This window comes from Entelurus aequoreus, linkage group LG05, assembly GCF_033978785.1.
Source record: "Entelurus aequoreus isolate RoL-2023_Sb linkage group LG05, RoL_Eaeq_v1.1, whole genome shotgun sequence".
Classification (NCBI taxonomy): Eukaryota; Metazoa; Chordata; class Actinopteri; order Syngnathiformes; family Syngnathidae; genus Entelurus; species Entelurus aequoreus.
Window position 1 is genome coordinate 26,449,997 of NC_084735.1, and position 16,140 is coordinate 26,466,136.

Consider the following 16,140-nt stretch of genomic DNA (forward strand, 5'->3'; position numbering starts at 1 on the left):
AAGAAATAAAAAATAAAAAATAAAATAAATAAAAATGTTTTATTTAAAAAAAAAAAATTAAATCAACATAAAAAACACAATATATGTACCAATCGGTCCACGGACCGGTACCGGGCCGCGGCCCGGTGGTTGGGGACCACTGCGCTATACGACAAAGCATTTTGCTATGTTTTTAAGGATCTGTATTTCAAGATTATCTTTGCGTCACGATCACTCTATGATATTTGAAGATTGACTGCCAAAATAATTTAGTCCAAGACCTTCCTTATGTTACGATCAACCTATGATATTTAGGGATCAACTGCAAAAACTCTAGTTGAAGAAATTCTATATGACAGAATCTGTCTGTTTTTAAGGACCAACAGCGAAAACATTTTGATCCAAGACCATCTGTAAAACAATCTGCATAAGCTTTTAGAGGATCTACTGCAAAAAAATCTCCTATATAACATGATCACTCCGTTATGTTTTTTGCTGTTTTACTTGTCCAAGATCTTCTTTGTGACAGGAGTGCACTTCTATGCTTTACAGAATCTACTGCAATAAGTCTATACAAAGCTCTTCTATATGAGAGGAGTGCTCTGTAATGTTTTTGAAGATCTACTGCATAAACTCTAATATAGATCTTCTATTACGGAGTATATGTGAGTGTGAGTGTTGTCTGTCTATCTGTGTTGGCCCTGCGATGAGGTGGCGACTTGTCCAGGGTGTACCCCGCCTTCCGCCCGAGTGTAGCTGAGATAGGCTCCAGCGCCCCCCGCGACCCCGAAGGGAATAAGCGGTAGAAAATGGATGGATGGATGATGTTGGAGTTACCTGCTGTTGCAGTAATTCAACAAGCCACCAGATGTTGCCCATGTTTCTGTGTGCTCCGCCTAAGAAGCATGATAAAGAAATTACATTTAAAAAAAAATATATATATATATATTTTTTTTTAACAAAACTACTCTGTGAAATTGCATACAGGAAGTAATCAGTGAAGGTCCGTGTGGTACTCACCTTCCATCCTGACATTCCTGAGTGTGCAGCAGAGCATGAAGTCTAGCAGGCTTCCTTGGAGAGCCGGCTCATTCCAAAGGCTGGAGTCCAAGTAATAGGCTCATCTATTATACAGCCCAACTCTTGCCTTCGTCGATCAGCTTCTTGCTGCCTCTGGCCCTGCATCAGCATTCTCTGGAGGACAGATGAGGAACACACTTTTAAACATGCACACACTTCCTCAGCGGTTTTTACTCATCAAAGAAAAAAACAAACATCCATCTCCAATATTGGGTTGACCTACACATCTATCACATGGATTTTGCAAGTGCCATGTGTTGCTTAAAGGCCTACTGAAGCCCACTACTACCGACCACACAGTCTGATAGTTTATATATCAATGATGAAATGTTAACATTGCAACACATGCCAATACATGCCAATTAGTAAAGTGCAATTTTAAATTTCCAGCGAAATATCCTGCTGAAAACGTCTCGGTATGATGACGTTTGCGCGTGACGTCACGGATTGTAGCGGACATTTTGGGACACCATTGTGGCCAGCTATTAAGTCGTCTGTTTTCAGCGCAAAATTCCACAGTATTCTGAACATCTGTGTTGGTGAATCTTTTGCAATTTGTTTAATGAACAATGGAGACAGCAAAGAAGAAAGCTGTAGGTGGGAAGCGGTGTATTAGCGGCCGGCTGCAGCAACACAAACACGTAGCCGGTGTTTCATTGTTTACATTCCCGAAAGATGACAGTCAAGCTTTACTAATGGCCTGTGGAGAACTGGGACAACAGAGACTCTTACCAGGAGGACTTGGAGTTGGATACGCGGTACCGTGAGTACGCAGCTGCGGCTTCCAAACATTTGATCGCTTGCCCGTACGTGCGTGCCGCTATGTGCATGTCACGTACGTAACTTTGGGGACTTTGGGGAAATATATGTGCTGTATGAACTTTGCAGAGGTGAACGGTACTTTGGGCTGTGGGATTGAGTGTGTTGTGCGGGTGTTTGATTTGTATTGGCGGGTTATATGGACGGGAGGGGGGAGGTGTTTGTTATGCGGGATTAATTTGTGGCATATTAAACATAAGCCTGGTTGTGTTGTGGCTAATAGAGTATATATATGTCTTGTGTTTATTTACTGTTTTAGTCATTCCCAGCTGAATATCAGGTCCCACCCGCCTCTCACAGCATCTTCCCTATCTGAATCGCTTCCACTGCCCTCTAGTCCTTCACTCTCACTTTCCTCATCCACAAATCTTTCATCCTCGCTCAAATTAATGGGGTAATCGTCGCTTTCTTGGTCCGAATCGCTCTCGCTGCTGGTGGCCATGATTGTAAACAATGTGCAGATGTGAGGAGCTCCACATCTTGTGACGTCACGCTACATACGGTACAGGCAAGGCTTTTTTAATCAGCGACCAAAAGTTGCGAACTTTATCGTCGATGTTCTCTAGTAAATCCTTTCAGCAAAAATATGCCAATATCGCGAAATGATCAAGTATGACACATAGAATGGACCCGCTATCCCCGTTTAAATAAGAAAATCGCATTTCAGTAGGCCTTTAAATTACCCTAAAATTGCAACGCTGCACAAAAAGCAACACGTTTCTTCCATAAAAAAGTGACATTTTGAACTCCAACTTCTATTTGGACGACTGGTTACTACTATTTGTCCATGAGATGGCGGTACATTTTCCCATTCAAAGCATACAGAAATATTTCTCACCTTCTACTGTTTTCCGCGAGGGTGACATGTTACTGTCATAACAGTGTCTTTTTTTGTACTTTTTCAAAAAAGCAGCTGAGGTTGCAACTTCCGTTCTGCAACCTCAGTGTAGTACATCGTGTGGCCTACACGCTTCAAACTCAGGTCCCGGGGGCCATATCTTTTTATGTGGCCCGCAATAACTTGGAAAGATGTGTCGGCAATTTAGCTAAATGTGTTTTAATTTTGACAGAAAAAATGCTGCATGCAACTAGTTTTTATTTGATGCAAAACGCTATTTTAAATATTTTTCTTGTCTTTGAAACCCTTTATGAAATTAATTATACAATAGCTGAACTTTAACATCTGCTTGTCACCCGGACTTCTTATTGTGAATCAGTTTTTTCATTAGTTTGTTAGCATACCAAATGATTACAATTAAATGAAAGGGGCAATTGTGTAATAATAATATGTGCCGATTGTACATTTATACGGTTTTGCAGTTATAAGTGACCTGCTGTAGCCGGTAAAATCATGCCTTCAAAATAAAAGCACACTAGTGAAATAACATGGTTGTAACAACACACATTCTGGAAAATCTCCACCAAAATTCTTCTTCGGGCTTGTGCTGGTGGAAGATTTGCCTTACTCGTGGAAATATTTTTCGTAGTTCCCTGTGCAAAAGTGTTAAATACCCCCAAAATATCATGTATCTTACAGACTGGTCCATCTAGCACAGTGGTTCTTAACCTTGTTGGAGGTACCGAACCTCACCAGTTTCATATGCGCATTCACCGAACCCTTCTTTAGTGAAAAATATATATATATATTTTTTTACAAATTCAAGACAAAGTTATATGTTTTTGGTAACACTTTAGTATGGGGAACATATTCTAAGTAACAAAGACTTAATTTAGAGTTATTTGGTTAGGGTTAGGGTTAGAGGGTTAGGGTTATAATAAGGCCATGCCGAATAAGGCATTAATAATGACTTAATAATGACTAGTTAAGGGGCAATATGTTACTAATTTGCATGTTAATAAGCAACTAATTAATGGTGAATATGTTCCCCACACTAAAGTGTTACCATGTTTTTTTTACTGGTGCACAAAATGAACCGTGCATGAACATCACCTTGTTCAAAGAACAAAACCAACACAGTGCATAAACTCACAACAAATTACACACCTGCAAATCAGTGTGACTTCTGCTGTTGCCGTATCCGTAATACGCCGATAGGGAGAAGTTTTTATTTACACGATGAGTCGGGTGTGTTTTGACCTCTGCCGAACCCCTGAGCCCGACTCACCGAACCCCTAGGGTTCGATCGAAGCCAGGTTAAGAACCATTGATCTAAAATGGTATTTAAATTAATATATGATCTTTTTTTAACCACAGTTTTTGGTGCGCTGACATTTTTTGGACAAATGCAGGAGTGAACTTAAAGACAATAAAATCAATCGGATGTAGGTCAAGACATGCTAATCAGTTACATGTACTTACATTATGTTAGGGAAATTACATACTTATATTTGTATATTATATTATATTTTATACCTGCGTGTCAATTCAAGTATACACATCCATTTTGTGTTTTTAATAAGGTCAGCTCATGCCGACCAGACCAATTAAACGCCGTCCTGAACCCTGTCGCCGACCCCCCCTCCCCACACACACACACTCACACACACACACACACACATTCACACACACACACATCGCTGACATGTTTGACGACATGCCCTTCATTTTCTTCTCGAGCCAGACGGCAAAAATAGCGTCGAAAAAAAAGAAGAGTCGCCTCTCTCTTCTCTCACTCCATCAGCATCCGCTCCTGATGCTAAGTGGATGCAGACCGGCGGCTTTCCTGCACCTTCCTTCCTGACTCCCTCTCCGCCCCCCCTCCCACACCTCTCCTCCTGCTTGCCTGCCACTCTTCTTCCTCGTCCTCCAGCATAACCGCTCTTCTCTCCAGCAGGATGTGGCACTCGGCGGCTCTGCTCCTTTCAGGATTGTCCGCGTTGATACACGGTGAGCTTCTACAGAATTCTATAAAAAGGATAGCGGTGTTCTTTAACGGGGGAGATGAGCATCCAAGAGAGGGAAAAGTGAGGATGCGGGTCACACCTGTTTGCATGTTGACATCGCTCCCGGAAGATCTGGGGATGCCTTTGCATGTCGTCTGTCTTGCGGTGTTCCTTTCACAAGCACACGTCTCACAACAGAGGGATCAACTGAATCACATGGAAGGATCGCCACCATTCCATCTTGCATGTGTGTGTGTGTGTGTGTAGGACGTGTTGCTGCAGCTTCTGTCAAGAGATGACACAGAGGCATGAACTTGACAGCCTTTTTTTTTTTTTTTTTACGTTTGTTGATGTCTTTAAGTAAAGACAAGTTCACAACTATTGGAATTTTTCCAAATAGTCCTCATTTTGCAGCCCTTTCCCAAGATACAGTATATCCCTTCTCTTAACATTATAGGACGTTGTATCAGTTACCCCGGCAACAAAAGGGACCTTGGATGCAAATGGTCGCATTATTCAATTTAATAAGTAATGTTGATTGATATGTTTGTTCTTTGCCTTTAAGCTTTCCCATTTGCATGCGTTGTACTTTAAATGCAACTTATATAACGCAATAGGCGGAAGCATGAAATGGCATCATCATCAACATACATGTTTCTTTAAAAGTTTTTCAACAAACAGCAGCCAAATCCTTTGAATTTAAAGTGCTAGTGCGAAATGAAAAAAGAAAAAAAAAATCCATTATGTCAGTATAATTTGCATTTCTTGTAATTCCTCTTATAGGAGCCTCCACTCTTCCCTTCTCTTGCCAGACTTCATCATAATTATTTTAAAACACTTCATCATAATTCAGTGTTTCCCATTAACTGCCAAGATACCTGTGGCGGTGGGGGCGTGGCAATGGGCGTGGGCACCATGACATCATCGAGTAATTTGCATAATTGACTACAATGATATGATTTTCTCTAAAAAGGCTCAAAAAATGTATACTTAATAATTAATAATAACAGTTTTGTTTTAAACGTCCATCCATCCATCCATCCATTTCACAATATAATTACAACACTTTATGTACATATTTATATACAGATTTGAACAATAAGTTATTCACTGAAATATATTTATTAATTGTGGTTCTTACAAAAAATATATCTTATAAAAATATAAAATATAAAATGTCTCTTAAAGCTCTGCCCCTTTAATTAGTGCATACTAAATAATTTAACTTTAGCCTACTACTACAACCATATTATTTACCAGCAACATAAAGTGAAACAGAGGCAGAGGTGTCCTGCCACAGTCAGTAACAAATAAACAGAAAACAGTAGTGGTGGTAGATCGACACAAAGCTTCATCAAACATCTGATCCACTGAACAAAGAGCTCCAAAAATCTTGATTCTACACTTCTCTTTTGTAAAGTAAATCTGAACAGCCGATTTGGGCATCTACATTAACTATATGATTTGCCTGAGAAGCTGGACAGGACAAAAAAAAACCAAAAAAAAAAAAAAGATTTTTGTGGCGGCCTTAATTCTTTCGTGGCGGGCCGCCACAAATAAATGAATGTGTGGGAAACACTGTAATTCTTGTAAAACTAAAAATGTTAACACTTGTTTTAAAACGTATACATTTGTAATCATCATACTCATAATAATAATAATAATTATTATAACTCATAATTTAATTTTTTTCACTAAACCGTATTTCCTCAAATAGTGAAGTGAATTTTATTTATATAGCGCTTTTCTCTAGTGACTCAAAGCGCTTTTACATAGTGAAACCCAATATCTAAGTTACATTTAAACCAGTGTGGGTGGCACCGGGAGCAGGTGGGTAAAGTGTCTTGCCCAAGGACACAACGGCAGTGACTCGGATGGCGGAAGCGGGGATCGAACCTGGAACCCTCAAGTTGCTGGCACGGCCACTCTACCAATCGAGCTATACAGAGTGGCCTCCACTTTACTACATGCCACAAAATTCTTGAAAATTTACAATGTTAATGCCTGATTTAGAAATAAAAAAATCAACATTTGTAATCATTATATTTAAAAAAGAAATGTAAGGATAATTTACATCCCTTATATTTCCTCTTATAGTAGCCTCCACTTTACTACACGCCACATCTCATCATCATTTTTGTAAAACTTAGAATCTATCTTAAAACATACACATTTGTAATCATCTCATTCATATGTAGTGGGTTTTTTCCACTATACCATATTTCCTCAAATACTACTATAATGCTACTACATGCTGCACCTCATCAACATTCTTGTAAACTTAAAATGTTGACGCCTGATTTAGAAAAAAATAGATTTGTAATCATTATTACAAAAAGATATAATTAACGTTTCCTATTCTCCCTCTTACAGTGGCCTCCACTGTACTACACGCCACACATCATAATCATTCTTGTACATTTTCAAATGCTAAAATCTGTTTAAAAACATGTATATGTATAATAAACACATTTATATAAATAATGTATAATATGAATTTTTCCCCACCATACCCTATATGGCATGCTCTTTACTACACTGTAAAAAAAACAACAACAAAAAACAGAATTTAGGGTAAAATACCGGCAGCTGTGGTTGCCAGGAATTCACCGTAAAAAATACAGTCATGATGTATAGGACATTACAATATACTGATGTTGAGTCTGTTAATTTTATAGTTGATAACTGTTTTTGCTTACGGTGAATTACTATGGAAAAAACGGATATTCATGGTAAAATACTGGCAGCTTTGGTTGCCAGGAATTCACCGTAAAACAAATTAGGGCCAATTTTAGTGTTGCCAATCAGCCTATCCCCAAGTGCATGTCCGGAGTACCTGGAGAGAACCCACACATTCACGGGGAGAACATGCAAACTCCACACAGAAAAACCCCTCGCCTGGGAATCAAACCCAGGACCTTGTCACAGTGAGGCACGAGCGCTCACCACTGTGCTACTAAATCTAGTATCTGCAAAATGCCTGTGTTTGTATTTGTCCAACCTTTTCACTGGACAACTCACAGCATGGCCTTCCGCAACATGTTCCTAAATTCCTTAAGTATCTGTTAAATAGCTGCTTGCAACCAGCTCCAACACACTTAAACACACAGCGTGGTTCATTTCGATGCAGTTTGCAATGAAGCACATAGACATAAACCCTAAATGTGTGAAACCACTTGCCACAAAAATACAAGAAGCCAAAAGTGAACTAAACTAATGCTTTAACACAAACCCTAAAACAATTAAGGTATGCTGTAAATTTAAATGTACTATCTGCAAAATATTTGATTTAGACAGAATAATACAGTAAGTATTTGCATGCTTGTGACATCACAGTATTTGCAAATGCATTATACAATTTTTCATTATTTTTACAGTAAAGTCATGTGTTTTCTATGTATTATAGCCAAACACATTCAGGTTATCTACTGTTTCTTGGTTTGCAGGAGTCCACTGCATTTACTACTGTGCTAAACTATTTTTGATTTGACGGTGTTTTACTGTTGCTATTTAACAATTGCTTGCTGTAGTTGTAATTTTAATTAATTAGTTGTAAAACAGTAATTTTTATGCAATGTGAGATTTTTTTTTTTACACATTTAAATTTTTTTTAATTCTACCTTCCTAAAACTAAATGTAAATACAATCTAAATGTGTAATCATTATATTTCAAATAATTAAGTATAACATATATTTTTCCACTATTTCCTCAAATAGTGGCCTCTGCTCTACTCAACACCACACCTCATCATAATTATTCTATAACTTAGAATATTAACTTCTGATTTAAAACATATATATATGTGTAATTGTATTTATATAAATAGTGTATCCATATAATTTGTAGATTTTCAAAATACTGTACTGCATTTCCTCAAATAATGGCCAGTGCGCTACAAAACGCCGCACCTCATCATAATTATTCTATAACTTAGAATGTTAACTCCTGATTTAAAACATATACATGTGTAATCACTATATTTATATATATAAAAAAAGATCAATATAATTTGTAGATTTTTCTAAATACTGTACTGTATTTCCTCAAATAATGGCCAGTGCGGTACAAAACGCAGCACTTCATCATAATTATTCTATAACTGAAAACGTTAACTCCTAATTTAAAACATATACACGTGTAATCATTATATTTATATAAATAATGTATCCATATAATTTGTAGATTTTTCAAAATACTGTACGGTATTTCCTCAAACAGTGGCCAGTGCGCCAAAAAACGCCGCACCTCATCATAATTATTCTATAACTTAGAATGTTAACTCCTGATTTAAAACATACACACGTGTAACCATTATATTTATATAAATAATGTATCCATATAATTTGTAGATTTTTCAAAATACTGTACAGTATTTCCTCAAATAATGGCCAGTGCGCTACAAAATGCCACACCTCATCATAATTATTCTATAACTTAGAATGTTAACTCCTGATTGAAAACATATACACGTGTAATCATTATATTTATATAAATAATGTATCCATATAATTTGTAGATTTTTCAAAATACTGTATAGTATTTCCTCAAATAATGGCCAGTGCGGCACAAAACGCTGCACCTCATCATAATTATTCTATAACTTAGAATGTTAACTCCTGATTTAAAACATATACACGTGTAATCATTTATTTATATATAAAAAAAAAATCAATATAATTTGTAGTTTTTTCAAAATACTGTACAGTATTTTCTCAAATAATGGCCAGTGTGCTACAAAACGCCGCACCTCATCATAATTATTCTATAACTGAAAATGTTAACTCCTAATTTAAAAAATATACACGTGTAATCACTATATTTATATAAATAATGTATCCATATAATTTGTAGATTTTTCAAAATACTGTACAGTATTTCCTCAAATAGTGGCCAGTGCGCCAAAAAACGCCACACCTCATCATAATTATTCTATAACTTAGAATGTTAACTCCTGATTTAAAACATATACACGTGTAATCACTATATTTATATTTAAAAAAAATTATCAATATAATTTGTAGATTTTTCAAAATACTGTACTGTATTTCATCAAATAATGGCCAGTGCGCTACAAAACGCCGCACCTCATCATTATTATTCTATAACTGAAAATGTTAACTCCTAATTTAAAACATATACACGTGTAATCATTATATTTTTATAAATAATGTATCCATATAATTTGTAGATTTTTCAAAATACTGTACTGTATTTCCTCAAATAATGGCCAGTGCGCTACAAAACGCCGTACCTCATCATAATTATTCTATAACTTAGAATGTTAACTCCTGATTTAAAACATATACATGTGTAATCACTATATTTATATATATATAAAAAAGATCAATATAATTTGTAGATTTTTCTAAATACTGTACTGTATTTCCTCAAATAGTGGCCAGTGCGCCAAAAAACACCGCACCTCATCATAATTATTATATAACTTAGAATGTTAACTCCTGATTTAAAACATATACACGTGTAATCACTATAATTCTATATAAAAAAAGATCAATATAATTTGTAGATTTTTCTAAATACTGTACTGTATTTCCTCAAATAATGGCCAGTGCGCTACAAAACGCCGCACCTCATCATAATTATTCTATAACTAAAAATGTTAACTCCTAATTTAAAACACATACACGTGTAATCAGTATATATTTATATAAATAATGTATCCATATAATTTGTAGATTTTTCAAAATACTGTACTGTATTTCCTCAAATAATGGCCAGCGTGCTACAAAATGCCACACCTCATCATAATTATTCTATAACTTAGAATGTTAACTCCTGATTAAAAACATATACAAGTGTAATCACTATATTTATACATATAAAAAAAATCAATATAATTTGTAGATTTTTCAAAATACTGTACTGTATTTCTTCAAATAATGGCCAGTGCGCTACAAAACGCCACACCTCATCATAATTATTCTATAACTTAGTATGTTAACTCCTGATTTAAAACATATACACGTGTAATCATTATATTTATATAAATAATGTATCCATATAATTTGTAGATTTTTCTAAATACTGTACTGTATTTCCTTAAACAGTGGCCAGTGCGCCAAAAAACGCTGCACCTCATCATAATTATTGTATAACTTAGAATGTTAACTCCTGATTTAAAACATATACACGTGTAATCACTATATTTATATTAAAAAAAATTATCAATATAATTTGTAGATTTTTCTAAATACTGTACTGTATTTCCTCAAATAATGGCCAGTGCGCTACAAAACGCTACACTTCATCATACTTATTCTATAACTGAAAATGTTAACTCCTAATTTAAAACATATACACGTGTAATCATTATATTTATATAAATAATGTATCCATATAATTTGTAGATTTTTCAAAATACTGAACGGTATTTCCTCAAATAATGGCCAGTGTGCCAAAAAACGCTGCACCTCATCATAATTATTCTATAACTTAGAATGTTAACTTGTGATTTAAAACATATACACGTGTAATCACTATATTTATATAAAAATAAATTATCAATATCATTTGTAGATTTTTCAAAATACTTTACTGTATTTCCTCAAATAATGGCCAGTGCGCTACAAATTGCCACACCTCATCATAATTATTCTATAACTGAAAATGTTAACTCCTAATTTAAAACATATACACGTGTAATCATTATATTTATATAAATAATGTATCCATATAATTTGTAGATTTTTCTAAATGCTGTACTGTATTTCCTCAAATAATGGCCAGTGCGCTACAAAACGCCACACCTCATCATAATTACTCTATAACTTAGAATGTTAACTCCTGATTTAAAACATATACACGTGTAATCATTATATTTATATGAAAAAATTTATCAATATAATTTGTAGATTTTTCAAAATACTGTACAGTATTTCCTCAAATAGTGGCCAGTGCGCCAAAAAACGCCGCACCTCATCATAATTATTCTATAACTTAGAATGTTAACTCCTGATTTAAAACATATACACGTGTAATCATTATATTTATATAAAAAAAATGTATCAATATAATTTGTAGATTTTACAAAATACTGTACAGTATTTCCTCAAATAATGGCCAGTGCGCTACAAAACGCCGCACCTCATCATAATTATTCTATAACTGAAAATGTTAACTCCTAATTTAAAACATATACACGTGTAATCATTATATTTATATAAATAATGTATCCATATAATTTGTAGATTTTTCAAAATACTGTACGGTATTTCCTCAAATAGTGGCCAGTGCGCCAAAAAACGCCGCACCTCATCATAATTATTCTATAACTTAGAATGTTAACTCCTGATTTAAAACATATACACGTGTAATCACTATATTTATATAAAAAAGAATTATCAATATAATTTGTAGATTTTTCAAAATACTGTACTTCCCCAAATAATGGCCAGTGCGCTACAAAACGCCACACCTCATCATAATTATTCTATAACTTAGAATGTTAACTCCTGATTTAAAACACATACACGTGTAATCACTATATTTATATAAAAAAAAATTGTCAATATAATTTGTAGACCTTTCTAAATACTGTACTATATTTCCTCAAATAATGGCCAGTGCGCTACAAAACGCCACACTTCATTATAATTATTCTATAACTGAAAATGTTAACTCCTAATTTAAAACATATACACGTGTAATCATTATATTTATATAAATAACGTATCCATATAATTTGTAGATTTTTCAAAATACTGTACTGTATTTCCTTAAATAATGGCCAGTGCGCTACAAAACGCCACACCTCATCATAATTATTCTATAACTTAGAATGTTAACTCCTGATTTAAAACATATACACGTGTAATCAATATATTTATATAAAAAAATGTATCAATATAATTTGTAAATTTTTCAAAATACTGTACAGTATTTCCTCAAATAATGGCCAGTGCCCTACAAAATGCCTCACCGCATCATAATTATTCTATAACTGAAAATGTTAACTCCTAATTTAAAACATATACATGTGTAATCATTATATTTATATAAAATAATGTATCCATATAATTTGTAGATTTTTCAAAATGCTGTACGGTATTTCCTCAAATAATGGCCAGTGCGCTACAAAACGCCACACCTCATCATAATTATTCTATAACTTAGAATGTTAACTCCTGATTTAAAACATATACACGTGTAATCACTATATTTATATTTAAAAAAAATTATCAATATAATTTGTAGATTTTTCTAAATACTGTACTGTATTTCCTCAAATAGTGGCCAGTGCGCCAAAAAACACCGCACCTCATCATAATTATTATATAACTTAGAATGTTAACTCCTGATTTAAAACATATACACGTGTAATCACTATAATTCTATATAAAAAAAGATCAATATAATTTGTAGATTTTTCTAAATACTGTACTGTATTTCCTCAAATAATGGCCAGTGCGCTACAAAACGCCACACTTCATCATAATTATTCTATAACTGAAAATGTTAACTCCTAATTTAAATCGTAATCATTATATTTATATAAATAATGCATCAATATAATTTGTGGATTTTTCAAAATACTGTATAGTATTTCCTCAAATAATGGCCAGTGCGCTACAAAACACCGCACCTCATCAAAATTATTGTAAAATGTATTAATTAATTATCAAATAAAATTAAAATGTGTAATCATTATTATTTTGTATTTCACTAAACCACATTTCCTTAAAGAGTGCCTCCACTTTACTGAAGGACGCACCTCTCATCAAAATTCTTGTCAATTCATTTGTTATTATTACATTTATACCAAAGACATATCAGTCTAACTTACATTCTTCAAAAAGTTGCCTCTACTCTACTAAACGCAGAGCCAGAAATAAATGCTGACATGACCTTAAATAGGAAGTCGAGGTATTGGAAAAAATAAATCTGGCCTTTAATCAATGCCTAGTATCTCAACAGTTGAGTACACAACCACCCCTGGCTACTGCAGTACATGAGAGAATATGGTATTTAATTACATATTTTTCTTCCTGATTTAGATACCAATCATGGTTATTTTTGTATAAGTGCACAATAATGTCTATTAATTAAACTTGATTGACTTAATTTCAGAAGTTTTCAGTCTATTAGAAGACGAAGATCTAGTCCAGAATGAACGCGCGCTACTTGGGAGTGTTTGCAAGCAACCTAATTATAGCTTCATTAGTGCCAATAGCATCCTGATGAGGTTTCCAACTGCCACTAATTAGACTTTGTTTGCTGACTTCCAATGTTCCCTCTAGTCTTCCTTGCCTCTTTTCTCGAGCAGGACTTTATCGAGCGCTAAATTATATGGAAATTTCTTCCGTGTGCCACAGTGTCCTCAGGGGGTCCTCACCAGAGGAGCCTGCTGAAGACCCTCCTGAAAGACTACGACCGCATGGAGAGACCCGTAGGCAACGACTCGCACCCGCTGACAGTTACCTTTTCGCTCAGTTTGATACAGCTTATGGATGTGGTAGGTGACTAGCCTCTCCCCGACACCCCCGCCTCCTCTTGGGCCTCCTAAGGACATTTTGGATTTATGATGTTTTTCAGGACGAAAAGAACCAGGTGCTCACCTCAAACATGTGGCTGCGGATGGTAAGCACCCCTGAGAGGTTTGTGGTGCTAATAAACTTCTCACTGGCTACAACATTAAGTACACAATATAATGAGATCAAATACCGAAGCTGTATAAACAAAAATGTTTTAATAATAATGCTTGGGATTGGACCTCATTAGATTGTGTACCTAATGTTGTGTACAGTGAGTGTCCTTTGCATGGTTGTTTTTTGGATGTTTAGTTTATATTCTTTGAAGAAACTGCAAATTCGTTAAATTAAATACATAATTTATTAATTATGATACTTATTTGTATTTTGAAATCAATCAAAAATATTATTGTATTTATAAACATATTTTTGAACGCAAAGTCAAATAGTCTGGATATATACTCCAGTAGATGGCAGCAGACTAAACAGGTCTTTGTTGAACAACAACAACAACAAAAAGATCCCAAATAAGAAGTGATGGTGAAACTATGACTGACGATGCTGTGGTGTGTGTGTGTGTGTGTGTGTGTGTGTTGTGAAGAGCTGGTTTGACCACTATCTCCAGTGGAACCAGAGCGAACATCCCGGAGTTAAAAACCTTCGCTTCAGAGCAGACCAAATCTGGACTCCAGATATTCTACTGTACAACAGGTAATGTAAACACATACATGTGTGGTGTTTATATCCATATTTTTGTATCTATAACTACTATTCCATCTGACCGCCCTGTGGTTCTTCAGTGCAGATGATGACTTTGACTCCACCTTTAAGACCAATGTGCTGGTCAACTCCAGCGGCTATGCTGAGTATTTACCTCCAGGTGAGTCAGAAAAAACAAGAAAACAAATGTCATAAAGCGTTACACGTTACAATATGACATGAAAAAGCTGTAATATTTCGGGCATAAATGTGTACGTTTAAGTTAACATTATGATTTGATATGCGTAAAATTACAACTTCGTTGCAGCAATAAAATTTGGTTATTTTCTTGACAATCCAACTTTTTATGTGTGATGAAAAGTTACTTTTGTAACGTTTTTGTAATATTTTCGGAAGCTTACAACTTTTTTTCTGTCAATATTATGACTTTACTCTCGTGACTTTTCAAATTTTTACTTCGATTAATACCTTTTTTGTCATTTGTTCCCCCCTAATATCAAGACAGTATTGTTAGAAGATTACGATTTTTTTCTTGTAATAGTACAATCTTTTTTTCCCCTCTATATTTACTGTACTCTTTAATTACAACTTTTTTCTGAATTCTCTTGAGAACTATTTCCAACGTTTTTCCTCATAACATCACTATTTTATTGTATTACAGTATGACAACTTTATTGTTGTAATATTATTACTTTTTTCTTCAGTACTTATAACCCATTTTCGACATGTTTTCTTCCTAATATAATTACATTATTTTTAGAACATTATGACTTTTTTATTGTAATTTTACGACTTCTGTTTCTTAATAATAACTCAAAAATGTTCCTTAGACTTCCTCACAACTTTTTTCTCTTAACATTACAGCCATTTTCTTTATAACTACAACAACATAATTTTTGTAACATTCTAACTTTTATTTCGATTTTGTGATGTTTTCATAATATTCTTGGAACATTACAACTTTTTTTATACATACATTAGTATTATATACATCTTATATCAGCGGTCACCAACCTTTTAGAGCAAAAAATCCCTGGTCTCAGCCAAAAGCCAAAGCAAGATCTAACTATAACTATGTATATATACATATATATGTATATATATTCTGCCCGAATGCAGCTCGGATAGGCTCCAGCACCCCCCTTGACCCCGAGAGGGACAATTGGTAGAAAATGGATGGATGGATAGATATAAATAGATATATATAGT

The 16,140-nt window shown here is 34.5% G+C and overlaps 2 protein-coding genes across 3 annotated transcripts in view; one reads left to right on the forward strand and one right to left on the reverse strand.

Moving 5' to 3' along the window:
- LOC133650378 (small conductance calcium-activated potassium channel protein 1-like) overlaps positions 1 to 1,137 on the reverse strand; it is a 41,394-nt gene extending 40,257 nt beyond the window's left edge. Inside the window, exons 1-2 of the mRNA XM_062047541.1 lie at positions 1,000 to 1,137; positions 817 to 875 (exon numbers count right to left, since the gene is read on the reverse strand). The gene's annotated coding sequence lies outside the window, so the exon portion shown is untranslated. The remainder of the gene's footprint in view (positions 1 to 816; positions 876 to 999) is intronic.
- The window catches only part of chrna11 (cholinergic receptor, nicotinic, alpha 11), a 41,158-nt gene that overhangs the window by 2,145 nt on the left and 22,873 nt on the right, over positions 1 to 16,140 (forward strand). The window contains exons 2-6 of one of the 2 annotated variants that reach the window (XM_062047542.1): positions 4,674 to 4,726; positions 14,056 to 14,195; positions 14,276 to 14,337; positions 14,813 to 14,922; positions 15,017 to 15,091. In XM_062047542.1, the coding sequence (XP_061903526.1) occupies positions 4,675 to 4,726; positions 14,056 to 14,195; positions 14,276 to 14,337; positions 14,813 to 14,922; positions 15,017 to 15,091 (439 nt within the window). In that variant the 5' untranslated portion in view covers position 4,674. Of the gene's footprint in view, positions 1 to 4,673; positions 4,727 to 14,055; positions 14,196 to 14,275; positions 14,338 to 14,812; positions 14,923 to 15,011; positions 15,092 to 16,140 lie in introns of both variants that reach the window. The other variant, XM_062047543.1, reaches the window with a different exon arrangement.